The sequence below is a fragment of the Populus trichocarpa genome, chromosome 15 (assembly GCF_000002775.5).
Source record: "Populus trichocarpa isolate Nisqually-1 chromosome 15, P.trichocarpa_v4.1, whole genome shotgun sequence".
NCBI lineage: Eukaryota > Viridiplantae > Streptophyta > Magnoliopsida > Malpighiales > Salicaceae > Populus > Populus trichocarpa.
The window spans coordinates 12,097,958-12,115,577 of record NC_037299.2 but is presented as its reverse complement, the minus strand read 5'-3'; the positions used below and the strand labels follow the sequence as shown (position 1 = coordinate 12,115,577).

Sequence of the window (17,620 nt, the reverse complement as noted above, 5' to 3'; positions counted from 1 at the left end):
ACTGTCACGGGGAAAGAAGGCTACTGCAATCTAGGGTCTGACTTGGTGGCGAGTGAGACTGTGGAGCTGCTGTTTTGATTCAGGCCTGTTCAGTGAAGAAGGCTGTAATAGTGGTTTTGGGTGGCTGAGGGTGTGGTTGTTTGATGGCAACAAGAGATCTCGCAGCCTCAGAGGTGACTAGAAGACGTCGATTTTCCAAGTAGAAGGCTAATTTTCCAACTGCTAATAAAGCTAAATTTTTTAATCTAGTCATTTTATCAAATTTGAAATTTAAGCTAATTTTCCAACTGCTAATAAAGCTAAATTTTTTAATCTAGTCATTTTATCAAATTTGAAATTTTTTGTTCATTAGAATTTAAAATAAAATTTCACTAAATAAAACTTCTCTTTATTTTTCTATAGCATCATCCTAGTTTTTCTTTTAATATATATATATATATATATATATATATATATATATATATATATATATATATATATATATATATGTGATAGTAGTATCATTGGACAAAATTTACAAGTTCAAGTGTATATATGGGTCTACAGAGGAAGGGCTTGAGAGCCCATTCACAGCAACTAGATAGGCCAACAGAAAACTATAACCCAATGGAAAAAACAAATAAGCATAAGTTTGTTATTTCATTAACTTTTTGATTGATTCTGAGATGTAATGGATAAAGTTGGGTAGAATTTGAGAATATAATTATATCTAACTTAATTTTTAATATTTTACAAATTATAAACTGGGTTTATTTAATTTTTTTTAGATTTTAAAGGGCTCAACGTATCAAATTAAGTTATTTTTTTTTTATAAATATTTCTTATATTCACATATTGGATTTATATTGCTATTTTTCACGAGTTCACATTTAGAGACGGAACTATAATATAGATTGTAAGCAATGTTAGGTTTAATTTTCATACCTTACATCACCGTTAAATTTTTGTTATCTCTCCTTTCTCTTCTAGCAAAGAGACAATCACTTATTTGTTACATTAAAGAAATCTAATATAAAGCCCACTAACAAGAACTTTTTTTATGAAATATTTCTAAATAAAAATAAATATTCAGCTCACAAACTGTCAAATATAAAGATAAAAAAGCATAAAATATACAAATCATGTTAGATTAGGTTGATCGAGTTTCAAAAATCTCATTTCACCACCCGATATATAATATTTAGTTTTTAAATTTTTTAACTCAGCAATATCTATATCATTCAATTTTTTGATAGGTTAAATCAAGTAAGATAATGTAAATATTAAAAATAAATCTGTTTTTTTTTAACCATTATACTTCGATACTTAGATGTGTGTTGGGGGTTCGTACTCCAAAGCATTACTCGAGAGTCAACAATGTGCACTTGCTGGTGAGGCAAATAATTGGTTGGATAATATGAGCGAACTCGAGGGGAGTGAAGTTATGCGTTAATGCACTTTACTTTGAATCAAATTATAGTCCAAAATATCTTTCGACAGCAACAACAAATAAAGAGAATTGAACACCTGTTTGGACAATAATTACATTTCACCTTTAAATTACTTTATATTGGGTAATGATTTATATGACAAAAAGTGAATTACGAAAAAACCACCAACAGAAACAAATAATATCTGACAAAAAAAAATAATTTATAGAATATCTATCTATTCGTGGTCGTATCGTCCCATTTCCTGGTTTAGTCAAGCAAACGGCATACAATCATCTATTAAAAAGAGGTCCTACCGGGAGTCGAACCCAGGTCGCTGGATTCAAAGTCCAGAGTGCTAACCACTACACCATAGAACCAACTTGTTGGCTTATTCATTTTTTTATAATTATTATATATATAGTGCTTGAGTTTTTCCTTTTCGAAACAAGGTATTGTATATATGGAATCCATTACGTGCATATGCAATTTCTAAGATCTTTTGATTATTATTTATTGGAACTCTTGTTGTGTGTGTGTGTGTATAATTTTGATTATTATCTTATTATAGAATTTAATATACAATTCAATAAAAAATATTATGTAATTCTTGTATAATATGTCTAAAAGGATTTAATGGATTTCATACATGTCGCCAAGTTATGGCGTTCAATGAAATCATATACTTCTCAAAAAAAAAAAAAAGAATTCCATACATGCATGTGTGGTTGTATTATTTGAGAAAAATGACAAATATCAATTAATCAAATGCAAATGCATAAGAAGTGGGACTAATAGGTAGTGTTTTTTATTTGAATATTGATAAATTTAAAACATATGTTTATAATTGAAAACACAAAAAAATATTTAATAAATTTATAAATACACACAGGATCGATGCAATTAAATGGGTTTTGCTATTTTTTAAGGTCATCTCCCTAGACAAATTTTTATATTCTTTCACTAAAATTTCAGAGATCATCAACTAATTTTTTCGTATTAAAAAAAAACGGTCTAAGCCTAAAACAAAACACACCAAGTTCAACTTCTGATCATACAGCCTCCAGCGCAATATTAATTCATAATCATGCACATATGTAATTAAAAAAAAATGTTTTAATAGAAAACATTCATAGCAATATAAAGTAAATTTAAAATATTTCGAGGTATATGCAGTTTCCTCACTACTGCTCATTTGCGATGACATTGAACCTGGGAAAGAGAAAAGTCTAAAGGACCACAAAAGGCCCAAATCAACCAGCCAAAGAAGATGAATCGGCTATTTGATGGTTTGCTTAATCAGTTGTGTTCTCTAAATTTCCAAGCTTTGATGTTTCGTAATCGTAATGTAAGCAGCTGCAAGCTTAATGGCACAGCTCAGTACAGAACTGTCCCTGCATAGTACTTAAAGAGGTTATTGATAATATTCAACAAAGAGGTTATTGATTCCGAGATTCGTAGAAGAAAATGTTAATATAGGAGAGATTACCTTCTTTATTACCTTTTTTAAAGAAAGGAGATCACCCATGAGTCATGACATTCTTATATAGATTCTAAATCTGTATTAGATTAGGTTAATTATGCAAAAACTACCCTATGGTTTGGTCCCTTTGCAAAGCCGACCGAGTTTCAAATCATTTCACGCCAAGCATCGTACGTTAATGATATCGACCTTAACTTCTCAGCAACAAACTAGCACAGATGTCTTAATTTGCCTTTAAGCAGGCTAAGAAGAATAAAAAGTTGAACCTAACTATTCACGATCACAACACTCTTCGTTATCGTGCGTCTTCTTCGCCTAATAACGCATTCTGGATCTACACATCCACAAGAACGTTAAGAATCCATTATAAGTTTTGTGATGCGGTGTCAGATGAAAGCAGCTAATCGCTTGTATATTGGACAAACACGATTAGCAAAAGATATCAAATTCAGATATTTTTCGGTAAGGTTATATGCCACCTAGCAAATGAAAGGCCATTTGATTCGATTCTTTTCATCAGCCATTTCTTCAATCATGCAATCTGATAATAACTTAGAGCCCTAGCAATCCTAGTTAACAAGGGATTCGTGCAACTCATAAAAAAAATCTCATTAAATCAGTACACGTTTTGAATGGCAAGTGAGTGTGTAAAGTTTCCACTAGGAGATTGGGACATCCACCGATGAAATGGATAAAAACAACATATATCCAGCGAGTACAACATGCATGATATCATAAGAAAAGCCTCTTTGCTTGTGATCAATAGAATACTAAAATCAGTCCTCAAAGTAGAATTAAATTGATAGAGAAGGTAAAAAAGAACTATAAAGCCTGGTAGTTCCGGTCAATGGTGCGCAGGTTTTGTTCCCACTTACAATATAGAATATCAAGATCTTTCATCTTTTATTTTGATCTTACAATTATATATATGGTATTCTTGTTGAAAGAATACAAGATCTTCTTGTTGCTCTTGTATGTAATGAGGATTTGAGGTATTAAAAATAGGATTAGTAGGTCATCAAACAGAAGAAAAGATTTAATCAAGAACTCGGTTATAAGCCAACCTTTAATTATAAGAATGTGAAAAGCTCATCGTATCTTCAATATATGACAGTCACCCCCACAAACATATCTAGGTTCCCATAATTGTTAAAATAATGATGACAACTATGTACTAATCCTGAATATTTGGATCCTGAGAGATAATCAAGGCTTAGTAAACCTTATCATTTCAGGTAGTTCATATATTCTACTCTTCCACCCACCACACTTCAAAACCCATCTCTAACTATTAAATGAACTAAAGATAGCAGCAAAATTATACTATAATCAGTGCCTTTTCTACCTTCCATTTCTCTATTCGCTCAAACATAAGCTTTAATTATCATGGTACGTACTCGTGGCGTTAGGTGATGTAGATATATATATAATTGCCATTAAATCTTGGAGGTGCCACATGTAACGATAAGAAGCTGATTTTGAATCCTCTGTTCACGCGTGCCGGTCAAAAGCACTGGCCATGCATGAGATAGATCGCAACAACATTCTCTAGCTCTTGATGGTCACCTAACTAGACAGTGTTAAAACAGAGAAGGATGAAGAGAATAACATGGTCATGGTAAAGACAGAACATGCATGGACACAGCTCAGTAGTGCTCATTGCCTCATGGCACACTTGTCATAGGGCTGATCGCTTGAAAGTGAATGATTTGGCCAATTAGTGGAATAATTAGGGTTAGTTTTTTCTCTTTCGTTTTCTTTATGGCGGTTGTGGTAAAAGACAAATGTGGGTCTGAAGAAAAACGGCTGAACCCTAAAGAAAATGTTCAGAAATTGAAGGAAATGCAGTGGGGATGGTCACGTGAAAGATGGGGGAAGAGCAGTGCTTTTTAGGTGTGTAACGTACGGAGGGCAGAATAGTGATCTACTGTACACTAACTAGATACACGAGGAAAATCCTACACCGTTCTTTTCACTCATCCTAAGAGCCCGTTAGTCAAACGATAGTTTTTTTTTTCCTCTAAGAGTTTGATAAAATTTTAAATTTTTTTTAAAATTTATTTGAAAATAAAAAGTATATAATGAAGTCTTTGAGCTTTTGGGTATTTATCATATAATTAAAAAAATAACCACAATTTCTTCAAACAAATCGCAAGACTTGTTAGATAATGAACTTTTACCATTTACAAGTTAATTAATTATATGTTCTCCAAGATGGATGCTGGAACATCGATTTTTTTTTTTTTATAGATTTTTTAATTTCGTGGATTAGATCACTAGAAAAAAATAATTTAATTTTGGCCCGCATAAATGGATAAAAAGGCCTAATCATATGTAAATTAATAAATAAAAAAGCTTAGATTTATACAATATGATATCCCTCTTTTCCTTTATATCTTCTTAATTGTTCACACTATTCATATTCATAATCATATTCATATTCATATCTTCTTAATGCCAAAAGAATTTTACCAACAAAAGAAAATAAAATCATGCAGATAAATGTAGGGCTAGCATTTGGAGCACGCAATTTTTGAATCATATGCAATGATTTCGTCATTTTACTCGTACGGTTCATGATGCATAACATCCTCTATAAATAAGCCACACACCCTTTGTGCCTAGCATATTGAAAGGGCTAGCTAGCTAGGGCTTCGATCTCCTTCAAAACACGTATTTTCTTCATTTCCATATCCTTATTTTGTGAGGGAGAAGCAAAGATTTAGAGAGAAAGATGGCTTCCTTTTCCATTCACTGCCCATGGATATTCACATTTGGCCTTCTAGGTATTACATGTACAAATAAATATTTTCCTCTCTGCATCTGCTTTAACAACTTCAAGTTGTTACAAAATCTGATTACATAATTAATTAAGTGTAGCTAATTAATATTACATTCATATGGATTTTTTTAGGTAACTTCGTTTCTTTTGTGGTTTTCCTCGCTCCAATGTAAGTTTTTTTTTGTTTCAACCAACTTCTCTAATAAATATTAAAGAGTATCTCTTATGAAAGGGGCTATTGATCGAAGGACATTGAAGCTCTAACAAGATGTTTCCATATTGTTGCAGCCCAACATTTTTAAGGATTTGTAGGAAGAAAACTACAGAAGGGTTTCAATCATTGCCTTATGTGGTTGCCCTATTCAGTGCAATGATTTGGCTCTACTATGCATCACTCAAGTCTGATGTTCTCCTCCTCATCACCATCAACTCAGTCGGTTGTTTCATAGAGATGATTTATATTGCTCTTTACGTTGCTTATGCTCCAAAACAAGCTAGGGTACATCATGATCGCACATATCTTTCTCTGCACCCACATTTTTGTTAGCTATATATTAATCTCCTTACAAAATATATTTGCCTTGGTTTTTGCAGATTGCCACCTTGAGGATACTTATTTTGTTCAACTTTGGGGGATTTTGTTCTATTCTTCTTCTCTCCCACTTCTTTGTAAAGGGATCAAACCGGGTTAAAGTTCTAGGATGGGCTTGCGTAATATTCTCAGTGAGTGTATTTGCAGCACCATTGAACATTATGGTGAGGATATACATATATTATTTGTGACCCTTTTTGATGGTTTTTGTTCTTAAATATTTCTTCAAGCTGCTTAAACTGAGTTGGTTTGTGTTTATCAACATCACTTCATGGGAAAACAAAAGGAAGAGAGCAGAATACTTTAATTTTTATACTCACACATATAGCTAGGTATTTATAACACATATCTGATCATAGTATATTTTTATCCATGACTCTTCAGAGAATTGTGATACGAACCAAGAGTGTGGAGTTCATGCCATTTACTTTATCGTTTTTTCTCACCCTTAGTGCTATCACGTGGCTCGTTTATGGTGTACTAGTGAAGGACTACTATATTGCGGTAAGTGATCTCTTTCTCGAATTAATGTATACAGTACAGACGTGTCTCTTTTTTACCTCATTGCTATATATGTTTTGTTGCTGCTGTATTACACATCCTGCAGCATGCATGCTATCCTTTGTACTTCTGCATAATCTAGACACTGAAAGTTCCATCTCTCCCTTGTTTTTTTTTCCCCATCTGTGTGCAGATCCCAAACATAGTGGGTTTTATCTTTGGGGTGCTTCAGATGGTGCTCTATGTAATTTACAAGAACTTCAAGACAGCAGTGCCTATGGAGCCTAAGCTACCTTACAGCATTGATATTGCCAAACTGAGCCCAGTTTCTTGTGAGATGAAACCAGCTGTTTGCCCCCAATCGAACGAGGAAGATGATCATACTGATCAGAATAGCAAGGATCGTTCCAGCCAAGAGCAACCTAATCAATTTGAAGTTTGATTTGAGGATCTTGCTAGCTAGTACCTAACTTCTCTCGTAATGCATGTGGACTTTTGTACCTGTACCCAATTCTCTCTCTATTATTGTAAAATTTGTGAAGGAGAGACTTTATAAATATGCTTTGTCAGTGTTCTGTTCGTTTTTGTAAGCATAGCTCGATCAATATGGAATAAAAGTTATGCATATTTAATTTTGAGTTCAACAATTCGATGAACACATTTTATCATTTAATAATGTGTCAATTCTCCAGTAGTCTGTCCTGGGAAAAAAATGTTCACAGTGTAAACCGCTCAGTCTAAAAGTAGCTTTCGTTTATAAAAAAATAAAATAAAAAATAATTCATTGCAAAAAAAGAACAAGGAAATAAAGCATGCATGGTTTATCTTAGGTGGCGTTTGGTACGAGGTTAAAAAAATAGTGGTGAATTATTACCGAGTAATTATTATAAGAGCAATTTTTAAGGGCATAAAGTTGGATTTTAATGATGTTTGATGTATCAAAAAAATTAAAGGATTAATTTTTGTAACGATTTGAAAAAATAAATAAAACCTTATTGTATTTTGAGATAAAAAGGAAGAGAAAAAAATTAAAAAAAATTAAAATTTCTACACCCATATATATATATATATATATATATATATATATATATATCAAACATACCATTATATATAATAACTAGTGCTTGCAGCTTGTCCTTCACGTTAAACTCTCTTTAATAAATTTAAGAATTATTATTTAACAGTAAAGATACTAATCCGTAGAATTTCTTTTTGGAAAATTTTTGTGGAAAAAAATTATAAATACTATTTCACGCAAAAAAATACCTTAACTAATCGTAAATATTATTAAAATAATATAATCTTGAAAGTAATATGTTGAAACTTTCCAAAGTTTTTGCTAAAACAATTCAATCGAATATTTATCATATAAATATTCAATGCAATGCATACAAAAAGTTTCAATTTATTCCATTTTTTCATTTAGTACGAAACATCTTGGACATACCGGACAGAACGGGAAAATATTGGCAACTATTAACAGACATTTGCATCATTTCCCTTTTGGATTAATGTTTTTTTTTATATATCTTTAAAAATAAAAAATGCAATCAGTTAATATTCGAAGAGTGAAATGCTAGTGGAAAGTGATATAAAATAATTATATTGTTAATGATGATTGGTAAGAAAGAAAGAAAAAATTATTTAATATATATTTAAAGAAAAAAAATCAAAAAACTATTAAATAATAAAAATTCCATATTAAAATTAAAAACACAGCCACATGCAAAAAAATAAAAAATAAAAAAACAACGACAACCAAATGGCATAGGATGTTTGTCAGGTGAGGGTTTTATTGCTGCAATAGGGAATCGAATCTGCGCCTTTAGGCTAGAGCCACGCGCTTCAACCAACTCAACTATGATATTAATTTGCTACTAAACGATTACAAAATATATCAACCTAACTCACTATTCATATGAACAACCGACCCCATGTTTTCTAGTTGCATTTACTAGTTTATTGTCATATTGGACCAAAAAAGTTTTTGAAACATAAAAAAAATTAGATTGTTTAAAAAAATATATTTGACATTGTCATTTTATACAACAATTCAAACTTAAAAAATCTCAACCAAACTCTTTATTTAACCCAAATTTTAAATTAAATTGTACAATATTTTCAATATAATCTTGTTAACTAGGTAGATCACAACAAAAATAAAATTAAAAAACAAAAAATAAACTAACTATGTTCACTTTGTTTTTTTTTTTTGATATTACGGGCATACTCCTAGATGCGACTTACGAGTAAATGATTATTTTTGAAAGCCAAACAATGAGATAGAGCCCATCAACTCAAGATCCACAGTCAATTACACACTTACATGTAGGTTAAGAATTTAAATCATAGATATTATTTATCTTTAGTTGACTTCTTACCACTTAATTATTGTCATCGATATAATATTTATAAATAATTAAAGTAATATATTAAATTTATTCGTTGTTTACAATAATTGACTTATTTTTTTTAGTTGTATTGATAATAATAAGTACCCCTTCTTAATAATGAACTCCACTCAAAATTGCACCTAATAGTTAAATTATAAAAATTAACCACCGTAATCCCCCACCAAACACCCCTTATAAAGACAAGGCACTCTCCGTATATGATCGATTCAATTCACAGCCAACCAGCTCATAATATTGAATTAGTCCAATCCAAAATCGAGCAGCCCAAGCCATGATCATTGATTTCATCTTATAATAACTAGTCCAACCAAGACATGAACGGTCGAATTCATGATTTAATGGTCTATGTTATCAATGGTTCTGTCCATAAATGAACAGTCCATATGCTATATATAAAGAGTCCAGTTCAGGATCAAACGTTAAACTTTGGATTGTATAAAATTAAATTAGAAAAGTTAGTGGAAGTATATAGATGCTGTCCATGCCTTCGTAAATTAGTGGTTTGTGGTTAATATTTTCTAGTCTTAATTAAGAGTTAATTAACAATGCACGCTAAATCAGTGTGTTTATGAATCTAAACTGTGTCAATCAATTGGCCAAGTGTAGCAGCATCATGTATAATTAAGTAGGCGGCTCGAAAGACCATGTGATGCCACAAGCAGAAACTTTTCTGGGGTGAGTATTTGGAGGCATGGCTGCAAATGGCTACTAGTCAACTATTGAAAGTTGTTTCTTGTTTAGGGAGAACAAACAGATGCTTTTATCTTGATGCTCAGCCACTTGTCCACCGTTTGGTTGCTTCTTTTAGGAAGATCAAAGATCCTGAATAATTCTTTGCCATCAAGTGCGATTCCACATAAGAATTTATCTCCTTGGTGGTGAAGTAAGTTTCAAGGCCTAGCCTATAGATCCCTGTAAAAAAAAATGAGCCAAGTGGATTTTACTACTCTTAGTCTATTGGTCCCATTCAGCATGTTATTATTCACATGTAAGATCCTATCGACTAGCACCTAAGACTATCCATTGTCTAAAATCGTTTTGATTCTATAGCATCAACAACATTATTATAATTAAGACGTGGTTAATCTAATCTTTAGGTCGAACTTCCAAGATTGTTGAAAACAGAAACCTTTTTCCTCGTGTAAAAGCCGAAGAATTGAAATTATAGTGAAAAAAACGTGAATTCAATATTGGGTAATCTAGCAACATATATATAGTGGCGGAGCTTGTGCTAATCAATTTAGAAATATCATAAGGATTTAGGAATTTCATGAAATATTTTAAAATAGCTTGGGGGCCTAGTGATAATTTTTATGGGATTTATAGTCTAAGAAAGATAATTTCACCAAGTCTAATTAAGCTGGTGGGGTTTTCTTTTTCTTGTTATGAACTAAGTACAACTAAGAAACAATGGCAATATGGTTTTGATTTTGTTTTTTTGGACATTCTTGTGTTTCTTGATTTAAGTCTGCTACTTCTTTATCTTCTGCAAATCCTTGGTTTCTGCAGATTTGTTCTGGTTCTCTTGTATGCTAGGTGTTTTAATACATTCTATTGCCTTTAAAAGAAATAATATTAAGGAACATCTTGACCAAGTGAAGCTTACCAGCTAGCACTCTAAGATGAGTTGTAACCAATAAGATCACATGGTGGGTGACACATCAGAAAGAAGCTGCTTGTGGGACCCCAAGAATTTTAGGGTACTATGAATGATACCAGCAGCAGAGGCTACTTGGAGAGTGGGTGTTAACCTTCAAGAACCATAAACCAAATATGGGTGGATAGGGCATTAGGGCTAGAAAGGCTGTTTGGATTATGTTACACAAAAGCATCAGAACCAACTGGAAAAGGAGCAATATTGAATTTTTTTTTTTTAACACCGCTCACTGTTACATTGACAAGTATATTAAACTCATTAATTAATTCAACATGCAACTTGTCTTGAGTTTCTATATAAATAGCTCATCAGCATTGCCAAGCGATACAACATTACCTAGAATTTCCATTGAGAAACACTGCCTTGTGTGTTGAGGGAGACAGACTTGTAATTGTCTTTCTTAATTTTGTAGTGGTGGAGAGATGGCCTTGCACTTGACATGGGTTTTTGGTTTCGGTCTTTTAGGTAGGAATCATTACAAGTCCCTTCTTTTTTTTTTCTTCTGTGCTTCTCCATTACTCCTCGTTTTCTATGCAAGTGACATTTACATAACAAACTACTCATACATGCAAAACAGCTCTTATTACATGTATTTTCTTGCTTCCTCTAGATTATTATTAATTCTGTAAAGTTTTCATCAACTATGAAATAATGATTCATATATATATAAAATAAAAATTGTAGTAGGTTGCAAAAATCATTTGTTTTTGGTAAGAACAACCATTTACTAGAGAAGCTAATTTACATTTTATTTTCTTTTTTCTCTGTCAATGTAGGCAACTTCATCTCTTGTTTGGTCTGCCTTGCTCCTCTGTAAGTCCTTGTCTTGAAATCTTACTATAGTCTCTAGTTTTTAGGTGTTCTTAATTTGATTATATCTTCATCTCTTTTAGCTGCTAATTAACAAGGAATAATGATATCACAGGCCAACATTTTATCGAATTTGCAAGAAGAAGACCAGCCAAGGGTTCCACTCTATCCCTTATGTGATTGCACTGTTTAGTGCCATGCTTTGGTTATTCTATGCACTTTTCAAGGAGGATGCCCTCCTTCTAATCACCATCAATTCTTTCACCTTTTTCATGGAGATAGGCTACATTTTTATGTACCTTCTCTATGCCACGAAGAAGGATAAAGTACATCCCATGAACACTACTTTCCCTCACTCTTACATCCCTTTATATACAATAACATCGATTTACTAACTGAGCTCAATTTGGTGCAGATTCTGACTTTCAAACTTCTCCTATTGTTCAATGTTTTCGGGTTCGGTCTCATCTGTGTACTGACTCGCTTCCTAACACAACGCCAAAAACGCGTCCAAGTTCTTGGATGGATTTGCATGACATTTTCTCTATGCGTTTTTGTTGCACCACTTTTCATTGTGGTGAGTAACTTGAGCTCGCAAAACACAAATTTCTGACTGATCTTGAACATATTTTTCCCAATACTTGCTTGAATTTTGCAGAGAAAAGTTATAAGAACAAAGAGCGTGGAGTTCATGCCTTTTTCTTTATCATTCTTCCTCACTTTGAGCGCCGTCATGTGGTTCTTCTATGGCTTTCTAAAGAAAGACCAGTTTGTTGCTGTAAGTGATCACATATTTATAAGTACATGAAACACCAAACTTTTCATTTAATGAATTTTGTTTTTTTTTATCAACATTTCTTCTGTTTTTCATAAACAGGTTCCAAACATACTGGGGCTTCTCTTTGGTATTCTCCAGATGGTGCTTTATATGATCTATAGGAACTCCAAGAAAGTTGTGGTGGTGGAGCCTAAACTTAAATTAGACATATCTGAACATGTTGTGGACCTTGAAAAGTTGGGTGCAGCAATCTGCTCCGAGATAGCTATAGGGATTCCAAAGCTCATGAATGATGGTGGAGATGGAATTATTGAAGATCAAAATGCCAAGGAACAGACCAAGAAAATCATGAAAGCCATGGATGTCACCAACAAACTTTAGCAGCTGCATTTGAGTGTTATTACAATTTGCGTGTAACTATATCTATGCATGATGCATGTGGTCGGTCCTTAATTATGTGATTAGTGTCAGTTTGGTCTGTCTTCGTGCAATTAAATTAAGCTTCGTGTCAATGATCTCTCCCCTAGATTAGTGTCTCCATCATTTCGGGTGGTGATCAGTCGAAGACTCCGCCTCTAGATTCATGTAATTAATTTATGCTTGTTGAAGAAAATATTCATAAAAATTAAGCAATCTGTCATTATTTATGTTTAATAATTAATCAATGGAATGTAACTCGTGCCATGGCCTTTGTTTGCTGCTCTATTTTACTCTCAACCAATCTGGCTCTTCTATATATAAATATATCTAAATTCTTTTAACGTAAATGAGTTTTTAATTAGCTCTGCATTCATTTTCAGCTTTTCAAAATATCTCAAATTCAAGTATCTCTTTAAGTTGTAATAAAAAATATGATAAAAAAGAAAAGTATCTCAAATTAAAGTATCTCTTTAAGTATCTCGTTATTGGAAGGTTGTGGGTGGTCAAAAGTTATGAGTAGCAGTGGCATGGTGGCTGGGCTCTAAAAAAAAAGAAACGAGTCTGAGGGGGTCGGTTTCTACAGTGGCTGCTATCATAGTGAGTTGGGGGGCTCTATCATGACGAGAGGCTGCTATCATGATGAGAGCTGGCTGGTGATGGAGGTTTTCGGCGGTGTTAATAGGAAAATGAGAAAGGAGAACGGCTACACGTTTTGTGTCCTCTTTATTTTTCTTTCTTTTTTTCTCTTTCCTTTTTCTTTCACTCTAAATTTTTTTCTTTTGATTTTTCCTTTATTTTCTTTCACTCAATTTGTTTTCCACCCTTTTCTCTTCCCTCCATGAGGTAAATTCAAGGACACACCTAGTCACTAGGTAAAAAGGCTAAGTCACTCTTAGAACCCGTTTGTTAACGAGATTGCGTCTGCGTTTTATTTAAAACGCAAATGCAACCTGTTTGGTTAACAAAACAACATAGTTTACTGTGTATGGGTCCCATGTAAATTTACGTTCGGGATGCAGGAAAAAAAAAAGCAGCAAAATGCTGCTTCTTGCGCACTGTTCATGCTAATTAATTAGCGTGAACAGTGTAGCACGCAGTGTAGCATACACTGTTCATGCTAAAAACAATCAGCATAAACAGTGTAGCATACACTGTTCACGCTAAAAATAATTAGCATGAACAGTGTAGCATACACTGTTCACGCAGTGTAGCATACACTGTTCCGGTCCGACAGGTTCCGGCCGGACCGGTTCCGATTCAAAACTTTAAATGCATTGAAATAGGTCCGACCCAGTACAATAAAAAATAAAAATTATTTTTTATTTTTTAATTGTGTTTTATTCAAAAAACTAGTATTTAACATTATTCAATGACCCATTGTCGGATGTATTTCATACGTGATGGAATTGTAAATAGTTTAATGGAATAATAAAAAATATTTTATATAAAGTATTATTTATTTCATGATGTAATAACAATAGTTAAATCTACAATATTTAAATTAAAACCATCAATATTAATATATATTTTTTTAAATTATTTTATAACCTCAATTTCAAAAGCATTATTAACCAAACACATTAAACTACTTTTTGTTCAAACTCAATTTCAACCACAGTTTTAACCAAACACCTATTTTTTCAAACCAACCTCAACTAAAAGTACTTTTTATAAAATAATTTTTTTCAAACCACAACCACGACAGCTACCGCAATACCAAACACACTCTTATCCATACAAGTTACCAGTCTTATATTCTTACTTCTTCTGTAAATAGTTTTCAGACTCGGCCGATTGAAAATCTGGATTTTAGGTTTTTACTGAATTATCAGGTTACTTGAATTAATTTATTTTTTTTAAATTAAAACGATGATATTTTAGTAAGAAAAAAAAATCAACAAGTTGTAACTGAGTTTTTGATCGGGTCTTGCCGAGTCATCGGATCAACCTGCCAGGTCAACCGGGTCACACCGGGTTTTTCTTTTATCTATTTTTTTTCCAACCCGGTCCGGTTCCAACCTCCCAGGTCGACCCGCCGGACCGGGTCGGGTTTCAAAAATATGATTCTCGACTTTATACATAGACTAAAAGGCCAATCGCTACACATATTCTTTTCACACACGTATTTCACTCATGTATTTATTAATTTAAACATGAATTTTATTTTGTAAAAGAACTCATGAAATTATGGTTAAGTTTAATCACTCCATCAATCCAATCCAACGTAGCTGTGGATGGTCCAATTGTTATATATAGTTTTTTTTTATGAATTCATCGATTATCAATTTGTAAATATTGAAGTTTGTCAATGAATTCTTTTGCTTTAAAATTAAGAAAATAAAGCTTTAACAATCCAAAGTTTAAGTTATTATATGAAGTGTTAATTAGTAGTTTCTTTATATTAATTATATATTTTAAAAATAAAAATTCTTTAAACTTAAAATTTCTATATTTTTATTAACTTAGGATAAAAAAATATTTCAATACAAAAAAGACTTTGATTTTATATAGATATCACTTAAATATTAAAAAATAATATAAAATATGTTTAACTTTTAGCTTGAAATTGTTCTTTATCTTTAACATCATTGGAATTTTAATAATTGAACACTCAAGAATTTAAATGTACACTACCCTCACTCTCACCTAGCATAAGATTATATTGATTATATTTGCTGATAAAAAATTGCTAGGATTTTATTATATCTCAATATAAATTACATCTAAATATTTGGAATTTCTTTCATGTGATGAAAAAACCGAATATTTATATCTAAAATATTAAGAAAATGGTTTTAGTCATACATATGATGAACAGAAAATATTCATTGTTTCTAAAAAAAAACAGAAAATATTCATAACAATTTATTCATTAGAAATGTTTTTATAATCAAATTAAGGACAGCAACCCATCCTCTTGTACAGATGGGAAGCAATTTAATCGAGTGCCCTGGGATGGGCCCACCTCCTAAAGATACTGGAACATTTCCTAATAATTCAGAGACAAGTTACCATTATTGCCATCTTTTTTTTTGGGAAGCAACAAATCAAATTTTGGACTTTGTACGAGATAAGGGTAGAGTTGCCTAAAAGATGGATGAACTTTGCTGTTCTTTGATTATAAAAACATTTCTATTGAATAAATTGTTATGAATATTTTCTCTTTTTTTTTAAATAATATTTTCTGTCTAACAAAATCTTGAAACTCCCAAAAATATTAAATTTACTATTTTTGCTATATATATATATATATATATATATATATATATATATATATATATATATATATATATATATTCTTGAAACTCTCAGAAACCTAATAGTTTTGTTATCAAATTTTTTTAAAATTAGGGTTTTTTATTTTAATTCCACACACCACCTTTATATTCTCTATTGAAAATTTTTTTTGTTTGATATGAAAAAAATTCTCATGCACTTGGGTGACGTATAATTAAATGAAAAATAATCATGGGAATAAAAAGTTGTTGAATCTAATAGAGTGATTAAAATGAGTTATTGGTTTGGCAGGATAACTCATGTTAATTCGAGTTGTTTTTGTTGTGTCTTGAATTGAATGCTTTTATTTTTAATTTCATTCTTCAACATTGAGGTTATTGGGAATTGGATATCATAATTTATATTGATTTGTTTTTTTTTTTTTTGTTATCATAGTCTCTTGACTCAAGTCATAGATTTAGCTCATTAACTAGGGTTTATCCAGGTTGATACAATATGTTGTTGTCTCAATACTTTTATAAAAACATATTGTCCACTATGTGATAGGTTCTGAATTCATGATTAAATTAACTTTTTCTCTTACAAAACACATTATCGATGCTTGGACATTTTTTTTGGCATTCAAAAAGAAGATTAATTTGACTCGCTTTCTTTTGTGTCTTTTTTTTAATTACCATCCAATTCGATGAAAAATTAATTCCAAAAAACACAGTTATTCAACACAGCTTGGTCTATTATCACAGATGATTATCAATTATTTAATTAAGTGCATGCATAGGGTTTTTAATTTGCGATTATAATTTTTTCTTGGTGCTAAAAATAGACATTGTAAATGCTTGGCCGCTCATTGTTTTCACACAGAAAAACAAAATTATTTGACCAACGATAAAGTGCGAGTCACATAGTTAGTATACTAACATAAATATCTTCCTAGATTTTGAATGAATAACCAATGAGAATATAGTAATTATTCAATAAATATGAACGATTTTTTATGGCATAATATTATTTAATATATGTAATTAAGTAAAAAAAAAGACCACGTGATTGTTTTATAGAATTGGTATTGATTATATAATCATATATTATTTCATTAGTTATATAAAAATTACAATAAATTCAAGTATCTTTGAATTAATTGTAAATATTATATTGAACTTTTAACTAAAAGATTACAAAAGTTTAATTTATTGCTTAAAACTATTTGATTTTTAAGTTTTAGGAATGGATTAACGTTATCTTGAAAACCAAACTTTAACCTAAGTTAATCCAACCAATAAATTCTTTGATTGCCAGGTTTAGGTTCAATTCAAGTTCATAAAAAAAAGGTTGGTAATAATTCAAGATGGAAAAACCATGAACACCCCTGGAAATTACAGCACACCATCACACATCAATAAGATAAATTATCTATCCTCCTTTTTGAGAGACCTTTAGTATTTCCTTTCTGAGATATGATGATGAGCAGCACGTAATCAATGCATGATTATCCCATGATTATGCTTTTAGTGGGATTATCATCAATTAATTGACAACC

At 31.5% G+C, this 17,620-nt stretch overlaps 2 protein-coding genes and 1 non-coding gene across 3 annotated transcripts; 2 read left to right on the top strand and 1 right to left on the bottom strand.

Annotated features, from left to right (window-relative positions):
* Nucleotides 1–1,717: 1,717 nt before the first annotated feature.
* On the bottom strand, nt 1,718–1,789 carry TRNAQ-UUG (transfer RNA glutamine (anticodon UUG)). The gene has a single exon. It is a non-coding gene; the product is annotated as a tRNA-Gln (tRNA).
* A 3,737-nt stretch (nt 1,790–5,526) lies between these two features.
* LOC7454742 (bidirectional sugar transporter SWEET12) lies at nt 5,527–7,405 on the top strand. Its single transcript, XM_002322246.4, has 6 exons — nt 5,527–5,678; nt 5,807–5,843; nt 5,963–6,173; nt 6,269–6,430; nt 6,651–6,770; nt 6,961–7,405. Exons 1-6 carry the CDS (start codon nt 5,627–5,629, stop codon nt 7,207–7,209), a joined length of 831 nt encoding a protein of 276 aa, XP_002322282.3. The 5' UTR covers nt 5,527–5,626; the 3' UTR covers nt 7,210–7,405.
* Nucleotides 7,406–11,151: 3,746 nt separating this feature from the next.
* Nucleotides 11,152–13,131, top strand: LOC7456627 (bidirectional sugar transporter SWEET10). The gene is made up of 6 exons (XM_002322245.4): nt 11,152–11,303; nt 11,615–11,651; nt 11,764–11,974; nt 12,064–12,225; nt 12,307–12,426; nt 12,526–13,131. Exons 1-6 carry the CDS (start codon nt 11,261–11,263, stop codon nt 12,805–12,807), a joined length of 855 nt encoding a protein of 284 aa, XP_002322281.3. The 5' UTR covers nt 11,152–11,260; the 3' UTR covers nt 12,808–13,131.
* The last annotated feature ends 4,489 nt before the right edge of the window (nt 13,132–17,620 follow it).

Coding starts and splice junctions, on each gene's coding strand:
- LOC7456627 (XM_002322245.4), top strand. CDS start 11,261: ATGGCCTTGCACTTGACATGGGTTTTTGGTTTCGGTCTTTTAG. Junction 11,652..11,763: donor TTGGTCTGCCTTGCTCCTCT/GTAAGTCCTTGT, acceptor ATGATATCACAG/GCCAACATTTTATCGAATTT. Junction 12,226..12,306: donor TTGCACCACTTTTCATTGTG/GTGAGTAACTTG, acceptor TGAATTTTGCAG/AGAAAAGTTATAAGAACAAA.
- LOC7454742 (XM_002322246.4), top strand. CDS start 5,627: ATGGCTTCCTTTTCCATTCACTGCCCATGGATATTCACATTTGGCCTT. Junction 5,679..5,806: donor ATTCACATTTGGCCTTCTAG/GTATTACATGTA, acceptor GGATTTTTTTAG/GTAACTTCGTTTCTTTTGTG. Junction 5,844..5,962: donor GTGGTTTTCCTCGCTCCAAT/GTAAGTTTTTTT, acceptor ATATTGTTGCAG/CCCAACATTTTTAAGGATTT.